This window comes from Salvelinus fontinalis, chromosome 38 (assembly GCF_029448725.1).
Source record: "Salvelinus fontinalis isolate EN_2023a chromosome 38, ASM2944872v1, whole genome shotgun sequence".
Lineage (NCBI taxonomy): Eukaryota > Metazoa > Chordata > Actinopteri > Salmoniformes > Salmonidae > Salvelinus > Salvelinus fontinalis.
This window is the reverse complement of record NC_074702.1, coordinates 6,625,033-6,646,564: the sequence shown is the minus strand read 5'-3', so window position 1 is coordinate 6,646,564 and position 21,532 is coordinate 6,625,033. Positions and strand designations below refer to the sequence as shown.

The 21,532-nt window shown below is 44.1% G+C and overlaps 1 protein-coding gene across 2 annotated transcripts in view; it reads left to right on the top strand.

Annotated features, from left to right (window-relative positions):
• Positions 1-20,805, top strand: part of LOC129837873 (leukocyte receptor cluster member 8 homolog) — a 32,599-nt gene extending 11,794 nt beyond the window's left edge. Inside the window, exons 3-15 of one of the 2 annotated variants that reach the window (XM_055904359.1) lie at positions 8,103-8,258; positions 8,544-8,627; positions 9,968-10,409; positions 10,549-10,705; positions 10,964-11,134; positions 12,627-12,872; positions 13,083-13,247; positions 13,620-13,911; positions 14,009-14,110; positions 14,223-14,291; positions 14,420-14,549; positions 14,670-14,877; positions 14,997-20,805. In XM_055904359.1, the coding sequence (XP_055760334.1) occupies positions 8,103-8,258; positions 8,544-8,627; positions 9,968-10,409; positions 10,549-10,705; positions 10,964-11,134; positions 12,627-12,872; positions 13,083-13,247; positions 13,620-13,911; positions 14,009-14,110; positions 14,223-14,291; positions 14,420-14,549; positions 14,670-14,877; positions 14,997-15,159 (2,385 nt within the window). In that variant the 3' untranslated portion in view covers positions 15,160-20,805. The remainder of the gene's footprint in view (positions 1-8,102; positions 8,259-8,543; positions 8,628-9,967; positions 10,410-10,548; positions 10,706-10,963; positions 11,135-12,626; positions 12,873-13,082; positions 13,248-13,619; positions 13,912-14,008; positions 14,111-14,222; positions 14,292-14,419; positions 14,550-14,669; positions 14,878-14,996) is intronic. The other variant, XM_055904360.1, reaches the window with a different exon arrangement.
• Positions 20,806-21,532: the final 727 nt, after the last annotated feature.

Genomic DNA, 21,532 nt, shown 5'->3' with positions numbered 1-21,532 from the left:
CCGCGAAATTCAAAAAAAATATTTAACTTTCACACATTAAAGTCCAATACAGCTAATGAAAGACACAGATCTTATGAATCCAGTCAACATTTCCGATTTTTAAAATGTTTTACAGGGAAGACACAATATGTAAAGATGTACATCTATTACCTAAAAACACATTAGCATAATCCACCATCTTTTATTTGTCCACCAACACCAGTAGCCATCACCAATTCGGCTAAACTAAGATATTTATAGCCCCTAACCAACAAAAAAACTCATTAGATTACAGTCTGATAACATATTTATGGTATGGGATAGGTTTTGTTAGAAAAAAGTGCATATTTCAGGTATATGGCATAGTTTACAATTGCACCCACCATCACAAATGGACTAGAATAATTACAATGAGCAACGTGTTTACCTAACTACTAATCATCAAACATTTCGTAAAAATACACAGCATACACGAATCGAAAGACACAGATCCTGTGAATACAGACAATATTTCAGATTTTCTAAGTGTCTTACAGCGAAAACACAATAAATCGTTATATTAGCTTAGCACATAGCAATTAGCAGCCCAGCATTGATTCTAGCCAAAGTGAGCGATAAAAGTCAACATCGCCAAAAGATATTAATTTTTTCACTAACCTTCTCAGAATTCTTCCGATGACACTCCTGTAACATCACATTACAACATGCATATACAGTTTGATCGAAAATGTTTATATTTAGCCACCAAAATCATGGTTAGACAATGTGAAATGTAGACAAGCTGGTAAAGAAAACGTCCTTGCGCCACTTAGACAGTGATCTACTCTTATACATAAATACTCATAAACGTGACTAAAAAATATAGAGTGGACAGGGATTGATAGACAATTTAATTCTTAATACAATTGCGTTATTACATTTTTTAATTTATCCTTACTTTTCAATACAGTTTGCGCCAAGCGAAGCTACGTCAAAAAACATGGCGTCCTAAGCCACTAAAATGTTTCGACAGAAACACGATTTATCATAATAAAAATGTCCTACCTTGAGCTGTTCTTCCATCAGTATCTTGGGCAAAGGATCCTTTCTTGGGAGAAATCGTCTTTTGGTGGAAAGCTGTCCTCTTGCCATGTGGAAATGTCAACTACGTTCGGGATGAACTGAAAAGCGTGCCCAACTTTTCACATCGTTGCAAAAATAAATGTCCCAAAATCGCACTAAACGGATATAAATTGCTATAAAACGCTTTAAATTAACTACTTTGTGATGTTTGTAACTCCTATAACGAGTGAAAAGATGACCGGAGAAATATAACAGGCTAAACTAACGCTTGGAACAGGAGAGGGTCGGTGTCTTTCACGCGCGTTACGCAGCAAGAAAAGACTTGCTAGCTAAAGGTTTTTTTCATTTGTAGGGCCTGTGAACGAGCAATCGAGCCCGTTGGAATCGTCATCACGTAAAGGCATCCAGGGGAAGACGTAAGAAGTGTCCGTATAGTCATAGCAACGACAGTGCCCTTTTAAATGACTTCAGAAAAGTGGCCAACGTTTCTCAAATCTGACTCCATGTCAGGGAAATTGCTGTAGAATGGGCTCTGTTCCACTTAGAGACAAAATTTCAACTCCTATAGAAACTATAGACTGTTTTCTATCCAATAATAATAATAATATGCATATTGTACGATCAAGGATTTTGTGGGAAGCCGTTTAAAAAATTAGCCACATTAGCATAAATAGTCTAAACAGCGCCCCCATCCCCAACAGGTTAAAGCTAGTGAGGGAGATAAGTGTTTCCAGTTTCAGAGATTTTTGTAGTTCGTTCCAGTCATTGGCAGCAGAGAACTGGAAGGAGAGGCGGCCAAAGGAAGAATTGGTTTTGGGGGTGACCAGAGAGATATACCTGCTGGAGCGCGTGCTACGGGTGGGCGTTGCTATGGTGACCAGCGAGCTGAGATAAGGGGGGACTTTACCTAGCAGGGTCTTGTAGATGACCTGGAGCCAGTGGGTTTGGCGACGAGTGTGAAGCGAGGGCCAGCCAACGAGAGCGTACAGGTCGCAGTGGTAGGTAGTATATGGGGCTTTGGTGACAAAACGGATGGCACTGTGATAGACTGCATCCAATTTATTGAGTAGGGTTTTGGAGGCTATTTTGTAAATGACATCACCGAAGTCGAGGATTGGTAGGATGGTCAGTTTTACAAGGGTATGTTTGGCAGCATGAGTGAAGGATGCTTTGTTGCGGAATAGGAAGCCGATTCTAGATTTAACTTTGGATTGGAGATGCTTGATGTGAGTCTGGAAGGAGAGTTTACAGTCTAACCAGACACCTAGGTATTTGTAGTTGTCCACATATTCTAAGTCAGAGCCGTCCAAAGTAGTGATGTTGGACAGGCGGGCAGGTGCAGGCAGCGATCGGTTGAAGAGCATGCATTTAGTTTTACTTGTATTTAAGAGCAATTGGAGGCCACGGAAGGAGAGTTGTATGGCATTGAAGCTCGCCTGGAGGGTTGTTAACAGTGTCAAAAGAAGGGCCAGAAGTATACAGAATAGTGTCGTCTGCGTAGAGGTGGATCAGAGACTCACCAGCAGCAAGAGCGACATCATTGATGTATACAGAGAAGAGAGTCGGTCCAAGAATTGAACCCTGTGGCACCCCCATAGAGACTGCCAGAGGTCCGGACAACAGACCCTCTGATTTGACACACTGAACTCGATCAGAGAAGTAGTTGGTGAACCAGGCGAGGCAATCATTAGAGAAACCAAGGCTGTCGAGTCTGCCGATGAGGATGTGGTGATTGACAGAGTCAAAAGCCTTGGCCAGGTCAATGAATATGGCTGCACAGTACTGTTTCCTATCGATAGCGGTTAAGATATCGTTTATGACCTTGAGCGTGGCTGAGGTGCACCCATGACCAGCTCTGAAACCAGATTGCATAGCGGAGAAGGTATGGTGGGATCCGAGATGGTCGGTAATCTGTTTGTTGACTTGGCTTTCGAAGACCTTAGAAAGGCAGGGTAGGATAGATATAGGTCTGTAGCTGTTTGGGTCAAGAGTGTCCCCCCCTTTGAAGAGGGGGATAACCGCAGCTGCTTTCCAATCTTTGGGAATCTCAGACGACACGAGAGGTTGAAAAGGCTGGTGATAGGGGTGGCAACAATTTCAGCAGATAGTTTTAGAAAGAAAGGGTCCAGATTATCTAGCCCGGCTGATTTGTAAGGGTCCAGATTTTGCAGCTCTTTCAGAACATCAGCTGACTGTATTTGGGAGAAAGAGAAATGGGGAAGGCGTGGGCGAGTAGCAGAGGGGAGGCCAGTGCTGTTGACCGGGGTAGGGGTAGCCAGGTGGAAAGCATGGCCAGCCGTAGAAAAATGCTTGTTGAAATTCTCAGTTATAATGGATTTGTCGGTGGTGACAGTGTTTCCTATCTTCAGTGCAGTTGGAAGCTGGGTGGAGGTGTTCTTATTCTCCATGGACTTTACAGTGTCCCAGAACTTTTTTGAGTTTGTGTTGCAGGAAGCAAATTTCTGCTTGAAAAAGCTAGCCTTGGCTTTTCTAACTGCCTGTGTATACTGGTTTCTAGCTTCCCTGAAAAGTTGCATATCACGGGGGCTGTTCGATGCTAATGCAGAACGCCATAGGATGTTTTTCTGTTGGTTAAGGGCAGTCAGGTCAGGAGAGAACCAAGGGCTATATCTGTTCCTGGTTCTAAATTTCTTGAATGGGGCATGCTTATTCAAGATGGTGAGGAAGGCATTTTTTAAAAATATCCAGGCATCCTCTACTGACGGGATGAGATCAATATCCTTCCTGGATACCTCGGCCAGGTCGATTAGAAAGGCCTGCTCGCTGAAGTGTTTCAGGGAGCGTTTGACAGTGATGAGTGGAGGTCGTTTGATCGCTGACCCATTACGGATACAGGCAATGAGGCAGTGATCGCTGAGATCTTGGTTGAAAACAGCAGAGGTGTATTTGGAGGGCAAATTGGTTAGGATGATGTCTATGAGGGTACCCGTGTTTACGGAATTGGGGTGATACCTGGTAGGTTCATTGATAATTTGTGTGAGATTGAGGGCATCAAGCTTAGATTGTAGGATGGCTGGGGTGTTAAGCATGTTCCAATTTAGGTCGCCTAGCAGCACAAGCTCTGAAGATAGATGGGGGGCAATCAGTTCACATATGGTGTCCAGAGCACAGCTGGGGGCAGAGGGTGGTCTATAGCAGGCGGCAACAGTGAGAGACTTGTTTTTAGAGAGGTGGATTTTTAAAAGTAGAAGTTCAAATTGTTTCGGAACAGACCTGGATAGTAGAACATAACTCTGCAGGCAATCCTTGCAGTAGATTGCAACACCGCCCCCTTTGGCCGTTCTATCTTGTCTGAAAATCTTGTAGTTAGGGATGAAAATGTCAGAATTTTTGGTGGTCTTCCTAAGCCAGGATTCAGACACGGCTAAAACATCTGGGTTGGCAGAGTGTGCTAAAGCAGTGAACAAAACAAACTTAGGGAGGAGGCTTCTAATGTTAACATGCATGAAACCAAGGCTATTACGGTTACAGAAGTCATCAAAAGAGAGCGCCTGGGGAATAGGAGTGGAGCTAGGTGCTGCAGGGCCTGGATTCACCTCTACATCACCAGAGGAACAGAGGAGGAGTAGGATAAGGGTACAGCTAAAAGCTATGAGAATTGGTCGTTTAGAACGTCTAGAACAGAGAGTAAAAGGAAGTTTCTGGGGGCGATAAAATAGCTTCAAGGAATAATGTACAGACAAAGGTATGGTAGGATGTGAATACAGTGGAGGTAAACCTAGGTAATGAGTGATGCTGAGAGAGATATTGTCTCTAGAAACATCATTGAAACCAGGTGATGTCATCGCATATGTGGGTGGTGGAACTGAGAGGTTGGATATATAGTGAGCAGGGCTAGAGGCTCTACAGTGAAATAAGCCTATAAACACTAACCAGAACAGCAATGGACAAGGCATATTTACATTAAGGAGAGGCATGCTTAATCGAGTGATCATAAGGGTCCAGTGAGTAGAGGTTGGTTGGGGTCACGGCGATCCAGACAGCTGGCCGAGTAGCTGGCTATCGGTAGCAAGATAACATAGGATGGAGGTCTGTTTTTTTATTTATTATATATATTTTTTTTTGTCACCTCGTTCGTTTCCGTCGGTAGATTAGTGGGGTTCCGTGTGGTAGAGGGGATCGATCCAATTGGCAAAATAGATATAGTGACCCAAGAAAAAAGAAAAAAATTGTCTGGTATACTTATTTAGATAGCAGCCGATAAGACAGCTAATAATTAGCAGATGGGTATTCAGAAACGTCGCAATGGAAAAGCCTGTTGAAACCACCTCGGACAATTACGTCGGCAGACCAGTCGTGATGGATCGGCGGGGCTCCGTGTCGGCAATAAAGGGTCCAGTCCAATTGGCAAATGAGGTATTGTAGCCCAAGAATTCGCTGGTAGACCTCTTCGGCTAGCCGGCAGATGGGCCTAGCTCGAGGCTAGCTCAAGGCTAACTGGTGCTTGTTTCGGGACAGAGGTATTAGCCAGTAGTAGCCACTTGGTTGCAGCTAGCTAGCGACGATGATCCGGTGTAATTGTCCAGAGCTTGCGTCAGGAATCCGGTGATGTGGTAGAGAAAAAGCAGTCCTATATGCTCTGGGTTGATATCGCGCCTGCAGACTGGCAGGTATTGGCCCGAGCTGAAGCTGGCTGGTGTCCGAGTTAAGGGTGAAGACCGTAGCAGTGGCTAACTGACTACTAGCTAGTAGCTAGTTATCTGGCTAGCTTCTGATTGGGGTTACGGTTCTAAAGTATAAAAAAATAGCAGATCCGTACCACATTGGGTGAGGCGGGTTGCGGGAATGTATATTCAGTTCCTAGATGGAAAGTGAAATATATACGAAATGTACACAAAAAATACGAGGACTATTTACGCGGGACAAGACGGGACAAGACAAACACACGTCCGACTGCTACGCCATCTTGGAAGAATGGTGAAAGTGCACACTATGAGATTGATGCTCCTTTACAGTAAATATCGAGGGTCTTATTCTGGTGACATGATCGATGCTTGACTGCTGTTTGCCAAATACAAATATCCATAATAATGTAGACTATCCTACCTGCACAGTTTACCCGCACTGTATCTGCAAGCTGTTGGCTAGAGTGCATGTGCCAAGACCAGAATAGGAAAATGTGCTATTTAACGCAACAGTTTGTGACAACTTGTTAAGCTGATGTTTTAAGTATCCCTATATTTCTGTTATTACTGGGCTATCACTCAGTCAAGAGTGCGCCTGCGCAGGGAGTCTGGTTGTCGATGGACCTAGCCTTGAGTGTAATGGCTACCTTTGAGTGTGTTCATACGGTACAGTAAACTTTGTTAAACTGGAACCTTGTCGTTGTGTTATTTTGAGTTAACAAAAACTATCGGTAGAGTTGAAGATGCAATGAAAACACACTGAATGTTTCATTTTTATTAGATACATGAAAACTTAAGCGAAAAATTACATTTTGTGTGCACTGTCATAAAGCACAGATTTCTCCAACGAGTCAGTTTGGTTGAAAATCACCATTGGAGGGAAAATTTGCATATTTTCTTTGTGGATTTTAGAATATTCGCATTAAAATCTGTTGCCAATTGGATGGAAATCTAACTAGTGATGTTCTTTTTCCCCCAGTCTGATTTAGTGCCTGTTCGTCCATTCTGTTCTAATGAGTTCTGCGTGACTTGTGGGCATTGTAGAGTGAAACAGAATACACATATGTTCTTGAGTCAACTGTTTCAGTGACGGGGCCATAATATTTTGCAGCTTAAACCATTCCAAAAGAGAGACATATTTATAGTCAAAAAAACGAAGCTTCTCAGTTTATTACAACCCCATCTAGCAGCTACTGAATGTTGCTGATGTAACGCCAGTTCTATGAACTAAGAACTTTTTTTTTTTACTTGAGTTTTTCCCGTGGCCCCATTTTTAAATGAAATGCTGGTCTAATTGTTGCAATTATTGGCATAGTAACAGTGCCTTTAAAAAAAAAAGTTGGGTGGACACTACACGACTTTCAAAATCCTAACATCGCTGAGCCTCTAACATTAAATGGCTGTCTTTCCTGTAGTTCTTTTTGTCTTGCCAACGTAGTGGTGCACTACAAGATTGTTGACCTGGTCGTGAGGATTCTCCTTACCATGCTGTCTTGCCAAAATAACAATCATGTGATTACATTCAACGTAGCTACGAACTGTGGCTCAAAGCAGCCTGAAAAACGTTTTGTCATTCACGCTTCCCATACAAATTTGAAATATCTAGCTTACGTTTTGAATTAAATAACATTGCTTGTGAGCTTCAGAGCTTTAACAATTTGACGCTTTGGTTAAAGGCAAGTACAAACACATACTAGTAGTAGTCATCGCTCCTGCTCGAGAGTCATCTCACTGGCTTCTCTGGCAAACTCTCATTGGCTATTGCTGAGCATCGTTCTCAACTTGTCGTTGCACATCTCACACTACAAGACCTTTGCAGATTTGGGTCCGATAAAATCAAACATGCTGGAAAATATCGGGACGTCTGGGATTGCTCAAAGACGAGATCAGTAACCCTCAGATTGAGTCTCTGACCCGCTCACATTAAACGACGGTGACGGCGACGGGCCCGGGTAGGCAATGACATGGAGATTTTATCTCCAATCTCAAAAACTTGTTTGGGACAGCTAAATCGGAGCCAAAATTGTGTGGTGTAGACCCGGCTTTAATCTCAAAGGCGCTTGTTATTGGGTATAATATATTACCTCAACAGTTATCTTAACTTGACGAGCTGTACAGCATGGACCATATTTTCCTTCCTGACAGACACACAACTGTCTGATCTGGGCTCGTATCCACAAAGCGTCTCAAAGTAAGAGTGCAGATCTAGGATCAGGTCCCAACCTGTGTATGTAGTCTCATTGATTAGGATTCTAAAAGGCTAAACTGGTCCTAGATCAGCACTCCTACTCTGAGCCTTTGTGGATTCGGGCCCAGGTCTTCCTGGCTTTTTACCCGAATATGATTCAAATGGACGAGTAGGCTTTCGTTCGGATTTGATCTCTCATCACTTAGTAGTTGTCTGTTTGTTTTCAGGCTGGTCAGTTTCAGCCTGCAGTAACTGAGTCCACAGCCATACAGCAACAGCAACAGCAGCAGTACTACCAACAGTGGTACCAACAGAACCAGCAGCAGCCGTATCCTGGGTACACCTACCCCTACAATTACTACTACCCCATGGCGCCGGGCCCCGTACGTGTACATATCCTCCGCACCCTCTACATTTCAGATGAACTGTAATGATAATAGTCCTTGGTAATGATATCCCGACACTGAGGCCGGCTTTATGCACTATAGCATTTAGATAAGGAATTGGAATTGTTCGATTTAGCCTACACATTACAAAACTGGCACTTTGCGACTAAAAAAACGATGAACTGTTAACACACGATACACCGACAGAATACACAACATAAAACCATTGGTAGAAGCCAAGCCAGTACCATATTTGAAGTGTGTTTTCCTCTGATTCTCCAGTATGGTGGTGGTGGCTATCCTCCTCAGGGCCAGTATGGTGTACCTCCAGGACCTTACCCCTCTCCCACCACTCCAACTGAACAGGTAACCATCAGAAAACTGCTACTGTTGCTACTTAAATCAATCAAGTTTTCAGTTTACTTCACTCTTCTTCTATTGCAGTTTATGAGTCATTGACTAAATGAGTCCCCAATGCCAGGCGTTTGTGTAAAAATTACTTTCTGTTTCCGGACAGAAGCGCGCCAGGAATCAAACGTATGAATTAAGATGTTATTGATGACTGGCATTTGAATAATGTTCTATTTCTTCCCTGACAAGCGTCCCTAATTATCTCACACTGTCAGGTACAACCCTACACTGTTGATTGGTCAATGTCATGCTGCCTTGTTGACAAAATGACTGAGTGGCACAGATGACTGTTCGGTTTGAGAAGGGGCACAGATGACTGTTCGGTTTGAGAAGGGGCACAGATGACTGTTCGGTTTGAGAAGGGGCACAGATGACTGTTCGGTTTGAGAAGGGGCACAGATGACTGTTCGGTTTGAGAAGGGGCACAGATGACTGTTCGGTTTGAGAAGGGGCACAGATGACTGTTCGGTTTGAGAAGGGGCACAGATGACTGTTCGGTTTGAGAAGGGGCACAGATGACTGTTCGGTTTGAGAAGGGGCACAGATGACTGTTCGGTTTGAGAAGGGGCACAGATGACTGTTCGGTTTGAGAAGGGGCACAGATGACTGTTCGGTTTGAGAAGGGGCACAGATGACTGTTCGGTTTGAGAAGGGGCACAGATGACTGTTCGGTTTGAGAAGGGGCACAGATGACTGTTCGGTTTGAGAAGGGGCACAGATGACTGTTCGGTTTGAGAAGGGGCACAGATGACTGTTCGGTTTGAGAAGGGGCACAGATGACTGTTCGGTTTGAGAAGGGGCACAGATGACTGTTCGGTTTGAGAAGGGGCACAGATGACTGTTCGGTTTGAGAAGGGGCACAGATGACTGTTCGGTTTGAGAAGGGGCACAGATGACTGTTCGGTTTGAGAAGGGGCACAGATGACTGTTCGGTTTGAGAAGGGGCACAGATGACTGTTCGGTTTGAGAAGGGGCACAGATGACTGTTCGGTTTGAGAAGGGGCACAGATGACTGTTCGGTTTGAGAAGGGGCACAGATGACTGTTCGGTTTGAGAAGGGGCACAGATGACTGTTCGGTTTGAGAAGGACGCTCCTCCCCGCTTTCGACCGATGACGTAACGGGCCTTTACCCGGTGCCTCGCGGCTCAGCATAATGTAATCCTCCCACTAAGAATATGTCTGGAGCTGAAGTCTGAGATATTCTCAGTTTGAAGTTTTTGGAATCTCTGCAGTTTATTATCTTTCTTTCACAAGTTTATTTTCCCCCATCTAATATTTGTCCCTACCTTCCCAGCCTCCATCCCTGCCCGGGATGGATGACCAGTCCTCCAGCTACCCCTCTCAGCCACAACCCCCTCCTCCTGCTGCCCCTCAACCACCCCCCCAGAGCCCCACTAGCTCTGAGCAGCCCCCACCCCCCCCTCCCCCAGCCATCCCTCCCAACTCCCAGTACCCCCTTCCTCCAGGGCAGAACTCCTACAACCCCATGCCCTACCCCAACAACGACCCCAATCAGATGAGAGGTTACAACCACAACCAGGGCAGGCCCAGCTATGGGCAGAGCTACCACACTCAGAACTCGTACCAGCAGCAGCAGAATAACAACCAACACCAGCAACAAGGACAGGGTCAGTATGGACCAGGAGCTGGGAGAGGAGAGGCCAACAAAAACAAGAACCATCAACAACAACAACAGCCACAGCAACAAGGACAGCAGCTCTGGCACCGCATGAAACGTAAGTGTGTGAGGGTATTGAGTTGTGTGTGTGTTCAGGTATCTCAAGCATGTTTTTCTGTCAGCTTGTCTTTGTGTTTGTTTCCCATCACTTGGTGTTATTGTCTATGTTTCAATGCCTTCTTTATTGTCTTCCACAGAGGCACCTGGAGCAGGTGCGATGAAGTTCAACATTCCCAAGCGACCCTACGTCATGACCAATCAGAGTTTCCCTTCTGGGGAACAACCCACCGGATTGGCTGCTACTCCTTCCTCCCCAGCTGCTGCTCCTGCTGCACCTGGTGGTGCCCAGACACGGTGAGGAGACAGCTACTAATGACACCAATAATCTGTCTTTACTATCCTTAATACCTACTGGGGAAGAATGACGTATCTCTACTCATGATCAGAAGATGACAGGGGTTTAAAATCTGCATCCAATAGATTTCAGAAGTACCATGTCCCGCTTTCTCAAACTAATAATTAGTCACTTCAAATTGACCTAGTACTCCCAAACCAGTTTCCTTTCCCCCTGATTTACTGTTGCGATGCTGATTATAAAAATGATTCCCTCAGGCCCCAGGACTGGCCCCAGGCGATGAAGGAGTATGTTCAGCGCTGCTTCACAGCCTGTGAGAATGAGGAAGACAAGGACCGCACCGAAAAGGGGCTGAAGGAGGTCCTACAGAAAAGACTACAGGATGGGTCTGCCTACACCATCGACTGGGACCGCGAACCTCTGCCTGAGTGAGTGGAGGAGTTGTTCTACGAACTTAGCCTGATGTTTCACTGTCTAGGAACTTAGCCTGATGTTTCACCGTCTAGGAACTTAGCCTGATGTTTCACCGTCTAGGAACTTAGCCTGATGTTTCACCGTCTAGGAACTTAGCCTGATGTTTCACTGTCTAGGAACTTAGCCTGATGTTTCACTGTCTTGGAACTTAGCCTGATGTTTCACCGTCTAGGAACTTAGCCTGATGTTTCACCGTCTAGGAACTTAGCCTGGTTCTTCACCGTCTAGGAACTTAGCCTGATGTTTCACCGTCTAGGAACTTAGCCTGATGTTTCACTGTCTAGGAACTTAGCCTGATGTTTCACTGTCTTGGAACTTAGCCTGGTGTTTCACCGTCTAGGAACTTAGCCTGATGTTTCACCGTCTAGGAACTTAGCCTGATGTTTCACTGTCTAGGAACTTAGCCTGATGTTTCACTGTCTAGGAACTTAGCCTGATGTTTCACTGTCTAGGAACTTAGCCTGATGTTTCACTGTCTTGGAACTTAGCCTGATGTTTCACCGTCTAGGAACTTAGCCTGATGTTTCACCGTCTAGGAACTTAGCCTGGTGCTTCACCGTCTAGGAACTTAGCCTGATGTTTCACCGTCTAGGAACTTAGCCTGGTGCTTCACCGTCTAGGAACTTAGCCTGATGTTTCACCGTCTAGGAACTTAGCCTGATGTTTCACTGTCTAGGAACTTAGCCTGATGTTTCACTGTCTTGGAACTTAGCCTGGTGTTTCACCGTCTAGGAACTTAGCCTGATGTTTCACCGTCTAGGAACTTAGCCTGATGTTTCACTGTCTTGGAACTTAGCCTGATGTTTCACCGTCTAGGAACTTAGCCTGATGTTTCACCGTCTAGGAACTTAGCCTGATGTTTCACCGTCTAGGAACTTAGCCTGATGTTTCACCGTCTAGGAACTTAGCCTGATGTTTCACCGTCTAGGAACTTGGCCTGATGTTTCACCGTCTAGGAACTTGGCCTGATGTTTCACCGTCTAGGAACTTGGCCTGATGTTTCACCGTCTAGGAACTTAGCCTGATGTTTCACCGTCTAGGAACTTAGCCTGATGTTTCACCGTCTAGGAACTTGGCCTGATGTTTCACCGTCTAGGAACTTGGCCTGATGTTTCACCGTCTAGGAACTTAGCCTGATGTTTCACCGTCTAGGAACTTAGCCTGATGTTTCACTGTCTAGGAACTTGGCCTGATGTTTCACCGTCTAGGAACTTAGCCCGATGTTTCACCGTCCGCCGAGCTAAGCCCGATGTTTCACCGTCAGCCGAACTTAGCCCGATGTTTCGCCGAACTTAGCCCAATGTTTCGTCGAACTTAGCCCGATGTTTCGCCGTCTGCCGAACTTTGCCCAAATCCCCTTTCGGAGACCAAATACCTCATTTCTGCCTAAGCCCTATCAAGAGGTGCTAGTCATCCTAGTCCCTTCTCTCCTCTCTCTCCGTCCAGACTGAAGGCCAAGCAGTCTCGCTGGGAGGCTGTACCCACCCAGAGGACTCTGGAGAGTTCTGTTGGTCGTGGTGGGGTTACAGGTGGGGCTACGCGTGGCAGGGGTGGTGGGGCCAGGGTGGGGCACTACAGGAACGTCTTCTCCCAGAGAAGCCCCTCATCCAGCTCCTCAGGCTCCTCCTCTCGCTCCCCCTCTCCCTCTCACAGCCGACACAGGGACCGCAATGGCCAGAGACATAGGCGCAGGTGAGAGACAGTGTGTGTGTGTGTGTTTTGGGTTAGTCCAGTGATTTTTTTTTTTTTTTTTCATAATTGGCGAGGTGTGTTATTTGTCCCAACCTGCTTTGTTATAGGTCAAATATTCCCCTTAATATAGTATAATGATTGCCACTCTAAAGAGAGAAAGTATGCTGTGTAGTTTTATGTTGTAATGTCCTGTTCCTTCTCCTCTTCCAGTGACTCTGAGTCCCAGTCGGACAGCAGCATGTCCAGTGACCTCCGAACCCAGCTTCCCCGGCGCAACCAGAAAGGAGGGCGTGGCCGTGGGGGCGACAGGGACCGAGGCAGAGGGGGTGGAGAGAGGGGACGAGGAAGGGGCGGAAGAGGCAACAGAGGACGGAGGTAAACAAGCATGTTTTGGCCTCAAGGAAAAATTCTAGCCGAAATGTTTTGCATGTCAGCAATCAAGTTTTCAAGATATACAACTTTCAAATACAGAAATGTAGCCGGAATTATGCATTTTGCATCATATTATGCCAAACTGCAAAATGCGTCATACCGGCTGTATTTTGAAAGTGATACATCTTGAAAACTTGATTGCTGACATGCAAAACATTCTGGGACTATATCAACAATGGACTAATGAAACAAATACCAAAAGCTAGTTTTGGGTGATATCTTCTTTCAAGTCATTTGCCTTGACCCACCCACAAACTAATATTCACCTTTCCCTGATTCTCATTGTGCTGATAACATTTCGGCTTCTCTTCTCAGAAACATGAATGACGCTAACTCCACCGTCCTGGGCAAGAAGAGGAAAGGTGGGAACGCCGGCCTGGACTTCCACGACCCCCACCGGGAGGCCAAGAAACAAAGCCGAGCGGCACGCTTCCACAACACCAAGATGCGCTCAGAGCCCCTGGTGCTGTCCATCAACAACCTGGAGCTGCCCAAGGAGGACCTGAGCTGGGACGACTGCCCCATCGTTGGCACCTGCCAAGAGATCACCAAGATCTACCTGAGACTCACCTGTGCCCCCGACCCTGCCACCGTGCGTCCCGTATCTGTGAGTATCGCCTGTCACGTGGAATGATAGGATCCTTATTTGAGGCCTCCCTTCAGATTGTGTGATGCTTGTCTCCAAATCTCCTGTCTCTGGCAAGGTGCTGAGGAAGTCTCTGTTGGCCGTGAAGGCCCACTGGAAGACCCGTCAGGACTACCCCTACGCCTGTGAACAGATGAAGTCCATACGACAGGACCTCACAGTCAGTTTACATGTCCTCTTTAGTTTTGTCAAACAGGCACTTTGTCTTATCTCGGTATTTGAGTCCTATTGTATGAGGATATGAAAACAGGAGGCGTCTCTCCTCCTTTCAGGTCCAAGGAGTTCGTACAGAGTTCACAGTGGAAGTATACGAGTGCCATGCACGCATCGCTCTGGAAAAGGTGAGAGGTCCTCTCCATACATTGTCCCCCTTTGCTACCTCGTATTTGACATCAGGCGTTGTATGAGTTTAAAGGTGCGGTGTCGTACTAGATGTGCATTCTTCTCTGAATGTTTGGGTTGTTACCAGGGCGACCACGCAGAGTTCAACCAGTGCCAGATGCAGCTGAAGGCCCTGTATAAGGACAACCCGTCAGAGAACATAGGGGAGTTCACTGCTTACAGACTACTCTACTATATCTTCACTAAAAACTCTGGAGGTAACTTACCACCTGCCTGATATTCCTCATCAATCATATTTTTGCATTGGAATTTGGCTCGCATAGAATTGAGCTTAATGTCCTGATTTTCTTGGTTGCGTGTTTGCCCCCCACACACAGACATCACGACTGAGCTGGTGTACCTGACTGCGGCGCTGCGGGCGGATGAGTGTGTCTCCCACGCTCTTTCCCTCCGCGCCGCCTGGGCTCTGGGAAACTTCCACCGGTTTTTCCAGCTCTACCGGAGAGCCCCACGCATGGCATCCTACCTCATAGACAAGTTTGTAGAGAGGGAGAGGATGATCGCTCTCAGGGCCTTATTCAAAACGTACGTCAGAGGCCTTTCATCCAAACTCCATGGTTCCTAACAATTCATCATTTTATGTAGTTGTATATAGGATAGAAATGGTCCAACTTTAAATTGACTCTCCCCCTCTGTTTTCCCAGATTCAGACCAGACTTGCCGGTGGAGTATGTGCAGTCCAGTCTGGGCTTCCTTTGTTTAGACTCTTGCATGGCCTTCCTCACAGGCCTGGGGGTCACCTTCTTCCCCTCTGACCCCAGCAAGATAGACTGCAAAACCAGCTCAGCCTGTCTGGCAGCCTCCTGAGGGGACGGGGGGTTAACCAGGGAGGGGGGAAAGCACACTAAAGGGAGATACTGAGAGATAGACAGGGTCAGGAATGTACCCTACAGTTCTTCTGCACTACACTTCAGGAGGGAGACTAGTAGTTAGACTGAAACTACAATTTAGTCCTGTAGAAAGAGGGAGATATGCACTAGGGCGCACTAAATCACTTAAGGCTGAAATTCAGTGAGGATCCCACCCACAGATGCACTGTACTCACAGATATGGACTGTATAACAAGAGTGGGGGAGATTATCTGCATACATGCAGCACATCAAATACATTTAGAATAGCTTAGCCCCACACATCTCTGATCAGCTCAAGATATTAATTATACCTTCGACTTAGAACGTTTTTATGACGAACAGATGATGTTAGGCATTAGTTCAAGTTAAGACCTGAAGATCAAGCGCCAACTCACACAGATCAGGGAACAGCGTAGCCTCAAGGTCTCCCTTCCACTATCGCTCTCAGAAGTTTTAAGCTAACAGTGTTCTGTTATGTTTTTCCTTCCCTCAAGTCAACAGCATCAAACTCATGCGAAGACAAGCCTTGAGAACCCAAGAGAGAGATGGAAACGAAATGAGCTAAAGTCATCCCTCAAGCCCTCATTCAACAGGCTGCTCATCCACTCCAAAACCAAACCATCGACCAGAGAAGAGGTTTGTCTGTTCAGGTGTTCAGCTCTAGAGACTGTGCTAGCCCTTTGCTGCTTTCAGGAAGCCTTTGTGATCCAGCGTCCAATCCGGGAGAGGAGGAGATGGTGGTTTGTATGTCCTGCTCCCCCCCCCCCCCTCCCCCAAGCTGTCTACGATTGGCAATCAGGTGGGGAAAGTTACCCCCACTTCCTGTTCCTGCCTAGCCCTGCACACCTGTCACCCCTGAAAGGTATTGACTGAGAAATCTGAAGGTTCTGATTGGCTCCTTGCCCAGGTTGGCCACATCCATCCTTACCCCACAGTTGTCTGCTACCCACAATCCCCTGCGTCACCATTCAACAGTCGTCACCCAGAGTTCACCAAAGTTTGACCACAAAGTTTACATCCCAGTTACATCTGCTCTCTAATATAGTAGATCTCCAAGCCTGGCGTTCAGTCCCTTCTGGTAGGCATTGACTTATAAAGTGTGATGGTGGATACAGTCCCCTAATCTTTACCAAGAATGGCCTCTGCAATCCCTCTGTATGTGTCCAGGAGGCAGGATATCCACCTCTAGTCCATCTATCCCCTGAGAGCAGACAAGGAGGCAGTCTCCCACCCCTTAAGAGTACCAAATAACCAAGTTGAGGCTCTGGGCAAGCCTGTGGTGTTTCCTGAGTTAGCCGATCAACAGCCCCCTCAGCAGCATGGAATAGCAGTCGTCAAGCACTCCCACCACACAGGAAGAAGTCAGCTCCATCAAGATGGTGCAAAGTCTCCACCTTCAAATATGGTGGCTGGATCAGTTCTGCCATATGGAGATGAGATCGCTGTCTGTGCAGATGGCGGCAACGTCTGGGTTTGTATGCTCCACACTCCGCTCAATAAGGCTGAGTATGTATGTATGGCTGGTAAGAAAAAGGACTTGGTGTGCTGGAAGGAGGTGGATGACAGCACAGCAAAGACCACCTGGTATTCACTATTGGCTCATTCACAAACACTAACCATTGGTTTGGGTTAAGGTGTATGATATCAAGTCTATGGTAATTGCCTAAATTCCATCCACGTGATGATAGTGTGTCTGAAATTGTGATATAAAATGAAGGGTGCCATTATTAACCCTTGGGGAACACCCCTAATTTGCAAGACAATGGTGAAGCCAAACTGTCAAATTATGCAGGTGCAGATAGATACCCTTTAAACCTGAATTTGTGTAACTCCTCAATTGAAAATTGCCATTCTGCCACAAAACATTAATTTAGCCGTCAACATTAATGTCCTAAAGCATACAAGACTCTGCTTATCAAATGTTTGTAATCAAATAATCTGCTTATATATTTAACGCTAAGAAATCACCATGTGATATTTTTTTATAACCCCATTCGCAGACTTTTTGGTTTTCAGTAAAGGCAGGTGAGAGTGAAGGATTGTAGAGAAGTTATTTTGGGGTCCTATCCAGCAGTTATACATTAGGCTACATCCCTGTGTATACTCTTGATAAGATCTGATGCGAGGAGACTAGTGTGGAGAGTTAATTGTAAATCAACATAATTGGCAATACATAAATAGAACCTAGAAATGGAACATGAGTTGGTGATATCAGTTGATCTAATATCAGCATATTGTTGTTTTCAGGCATGACCTTGAAGAGTATTAACTCGAGTCACATCAAAGCTTGAGGTATTTTAGTGAGTTCAGTGCCATTGCGGAGATATCAAATGTATTTGTCACATGCGCTGAATACAACAGGTTGACTGAAATGCTTACCTACGAGCCCTTTCCCAACAATGCAGAGTTAAAAAGTAAGACAAATTATATAAATAAAAGGGATTTGGTAAGACAATAAAAAAACTAATGAGGCTATATACAAGATAGGACTCTACTTTCAGGATGAACAGAAGTCTGCTGTAACAAATGTCCTGTGTGTTCATCCATAGAGTAGATGTGTCAGTATCTAATGTACATTTTTTTCTTCTCAGTAATTATTCATTGGTCATTTTGATATGTTTTATGTTTACCAGGGCAAGTGTAATTTTGACAGAAACGTATATGGTGAATGAGAAGCTGAAGCATTTTAGATATGGGTAATAAACACTTAATTCTTTAAGACAATTGATGTGAATATGTAAATTATAATTACAAATCTAAAAAGGTGGATGATTTGGAATACATTGCCTGTTTTTGATATTGCCGTGGATTTAAATGGGGAATTAATAGTAACTGCTTTTTTGTAGTGCAAACACTGGTGTGATTTCTACCCTATATTTTTGACCGCTTATTCAATAAGTGCAGGACAGAAGGTTTATATTTTGGTCTTTTACGGGGATTGAAAATGGGATATTTGCTGTATAAACCAAATATTTTTCTTGCCAAATTTCCCTTAGATATGCACACTTGGTTGACCACTTTCATTTCTTACTCATTTTTTAAAATGCTCATCTTCTGTAAACCCATTTTTCTTTTTAGATTTTATTTAATACATTTCTGTCATCTCAACCTTTCTGGCTATCTGTACTCATGAACCCCTTAGAGCAGTGGTATTCAAAGTCAGCATCGTGACCCATGAGGGAAATGCGAAAACATTCATAGGTCATATTGTATGGGACAATATAGAAACGTTTTTGAGAAAAATAATTTGAAAAATCAATTTTTATTGAGTAAATGTATTTATTGGTTTATTTTCATTTCGATGAGATGAACATGTAATGAATTGAAGGTATATATTTTTTAAAGGGTGTCAGTAGGTTTGGAAATTCTTCCGGCCAAAAAAAATTGTCCCCAGAAATTCTGGTGGAAAAAATGGTGTCCCTGCTGAAAAGGTTTGATATCACTGCCTAAGAGATAAGTAATGTACTAAAACCACCACACAACATCCTGATGGCAAGAGAAAGGTTTGGTTGAAGGCACTGCACTCCCATCAGCCAAGAAACAAACTGTGTGTGTTTGTGTTGCTCAAGTCTCCCGTTTGTCAATTTCTTTGGAAGTAGTTTGTCAAAGAGCAAACCCAGACCTGTTTCAGATTAACAGTGACTTGGCTGTTTGGCTGGTGTGAGTCAGTGTTTTGATATGGTAACATATCAATATGGTACCGTCATTATGTTATTAATATTCTTAATGATTGGATTGAGAGCCTGTGAGAGAGAGAGATTTATATGACATGACTGCAGGATCAGTTTCAATATGAATGTCTGGATGAGTGATCAGTCTTTTCAGCAACCCTTCTACCCATTTATAGATACCTTTTTCATTTGACTGGCACTATTTTGTGTGATATGTGCTCTTGTTTCGGGTCACTTCGGTCATTAATTTCAGAAGTTGTACTCATGACTCAACTTGTCTCTTCTCTCCTCATCTTCCTATCCTCTGTCCATCTTTACTTTTCCCCGCTCCCTTCACCAGTCCTTTTCTCTTATTTTTCTTCTTGCAGTACTGCATTACAGGAGCAAAAGGAATGTGAAAAGAGCACCACCTCCCAGCCTCCAGAAGCACGCTGGAGAGAGGGAAAAGTGTGAGAAATGGAAGACTTGATACTGCCAACTCAAGTTCAAGCCATTTTGTCAATATGACCTGAAATGTTGCGTTGTCTTATACATGGGAGCCTGACTTCAATTGTTTTAGTCAAGTCTTTTGAATGTATTTTATTTGACTATTCTTAACTTGAATCAAGAAAATATTCAATGTCAGAATTTCTCCCCCTCTAGTTTGCAAGAAAGAATCTATAGTTAGGAAGGTTTGCCAGAAATCTGTCTATAGTTAGGAAGGCCTATACCTCTAAACCATCATGTGTTAATGTATACTGTTTGTCCAGAAACATTTGCATGCGTTCTTGTTTTTCATAACCAGGGTGTTCCCTAGAAATTGCTTTGTCATTGTCAACTTCTCAAGTACAGATCAATATTTGGTAAGGCGACCTTTTTTGTCAGTGAATTTTTGGCGTGTCTAACCTCGATGCATTTTGTCAGCTGCCTCATGTGGTCTACCTGTAAATTAATTTGCCCGCATTTGGTATTTGTCGTAATACAATGGGAGTTATTTTAACTTGGAAACACATTCATAAGTATCTCTAGCATGTAAACAACTTTTTGGGATTTGAAATGGATCTGGACATACAGCATACAATTTCCATTATATCAAGGAAAATACTCTTCCATTCTAGATATTTTTTTTCTTATCTGCTTATATTTGGCCACATTCCTGTCAGTTTTGATTAGTCCGGTAGTAGTTGGCTCCCATATCAGAATGTTGCTCTATACCTTTCCTAAACAGGATGCTTTTCTGTCTTGTCTCTGTTGATTTCAGACACCTCTTCAACAGTGAAGTCAAGTTCATGTAGCGTGCTATCTCCTGGTCAGATGTTTAACAACGCAGAACCTCTCATATCTCACATTGATGCTTTAGTTCTGATAAAAAAAATCTGTTCAATGACAGTTTAACTGTACATTTCCATTTAACTAACAATGCTTCTCCTTTTTAAAATGTGCTGCTGCTTCTCTTACTCTTTCAACTGTTCCTTCTGACACCTGTGGGTTTGTTTTTTCCTCTTGAACTTCATCAATGTGTAACTCCTGCCTCCATATGTCCTATTAGACTGCACTTGAACAATTCCCTTTTCTTACTTCAGCCTGATGCATCGGTTCATTTTTAATTCTTCACTGTCTTTAGTGGATTTGTTCTGTTGCTCCTTTTCTCTCTTACCTGCATGTGTCCCTTCTATCATCTCCTTTCTCCACCCTCTTCATGTTGAGTATCTGTTTGCTAGTGACTATTGTTGCTGAGTAACTATCCATTCTCAGTAGTAAGTATTGCTTCTACGCTGCTCAGGTGGTTTGTTGCAGCTAGCTGGAACTAAAGGATATACTTGCAAAATATCCCTCCTCCCCAGTCTCAACCCTCCCTGGATTGTATTTGAAATGAAATACTCCCGTTTTGTAAATACTGTGTACATATGTATTTTTTTCTTGAACCTAATAAAATAAAAGTTTAGAAATAAGTATTGTTTGTCTTGAGTTAAAGAAATGACACGTTGCACTTCTACTTAATCAATGTAAAAATTGCTGCTCAAGATTGATATTGTATCAAACCCAGAAGACTACTGAAACTGAACATTGTTGAAGGCATTTATTATTTAAAATAAAAAAAATCCAAACAGACAGCAATGGACAATCAATCATATTACAGGGACAGTTCAGTGAGATTGATTTCAATCTAAGTCCTGAAATTATGGCTATCATGTTACTGATCAACATGATTGCACTGTTTCTAGGGATTGGCACTGAACTTAAATTCAAGGAACAATATTAAATGTCAAAAGAATGGCCGAAGTAAAAAATAGCTCAGCATGACCAGAGAGCAGTTGGAAAAGGCATGCAAAATAATGAAGAGGAAATTGAGTAGGCTGAAGAAGCAACAAACACTAAAGCTACAAACCACAGAATAGCAATAGAAATCCTCATGTCTTCTAGAGAACTACAGATTGTTGGAGAGGAAATTCTTCAAGATTCATTTCTTCAGATGTGTAAGTTCATAATGAAGGAAAATAAGTTCTAGGAAGAGAAAAGCACACAGGAATAAAAGGTGACAGATGTGAAAGCAGGTACAAGAGAAAAATTAAAGCAAGGGGCATAGAACATGAGAGGAGAGGGAAGATGAAAGCAGTTTTTCACAGGAGCTCAGAAGACAGGAAAGCATTCAGAACAGGTGAATAAAGAAGAAAAACA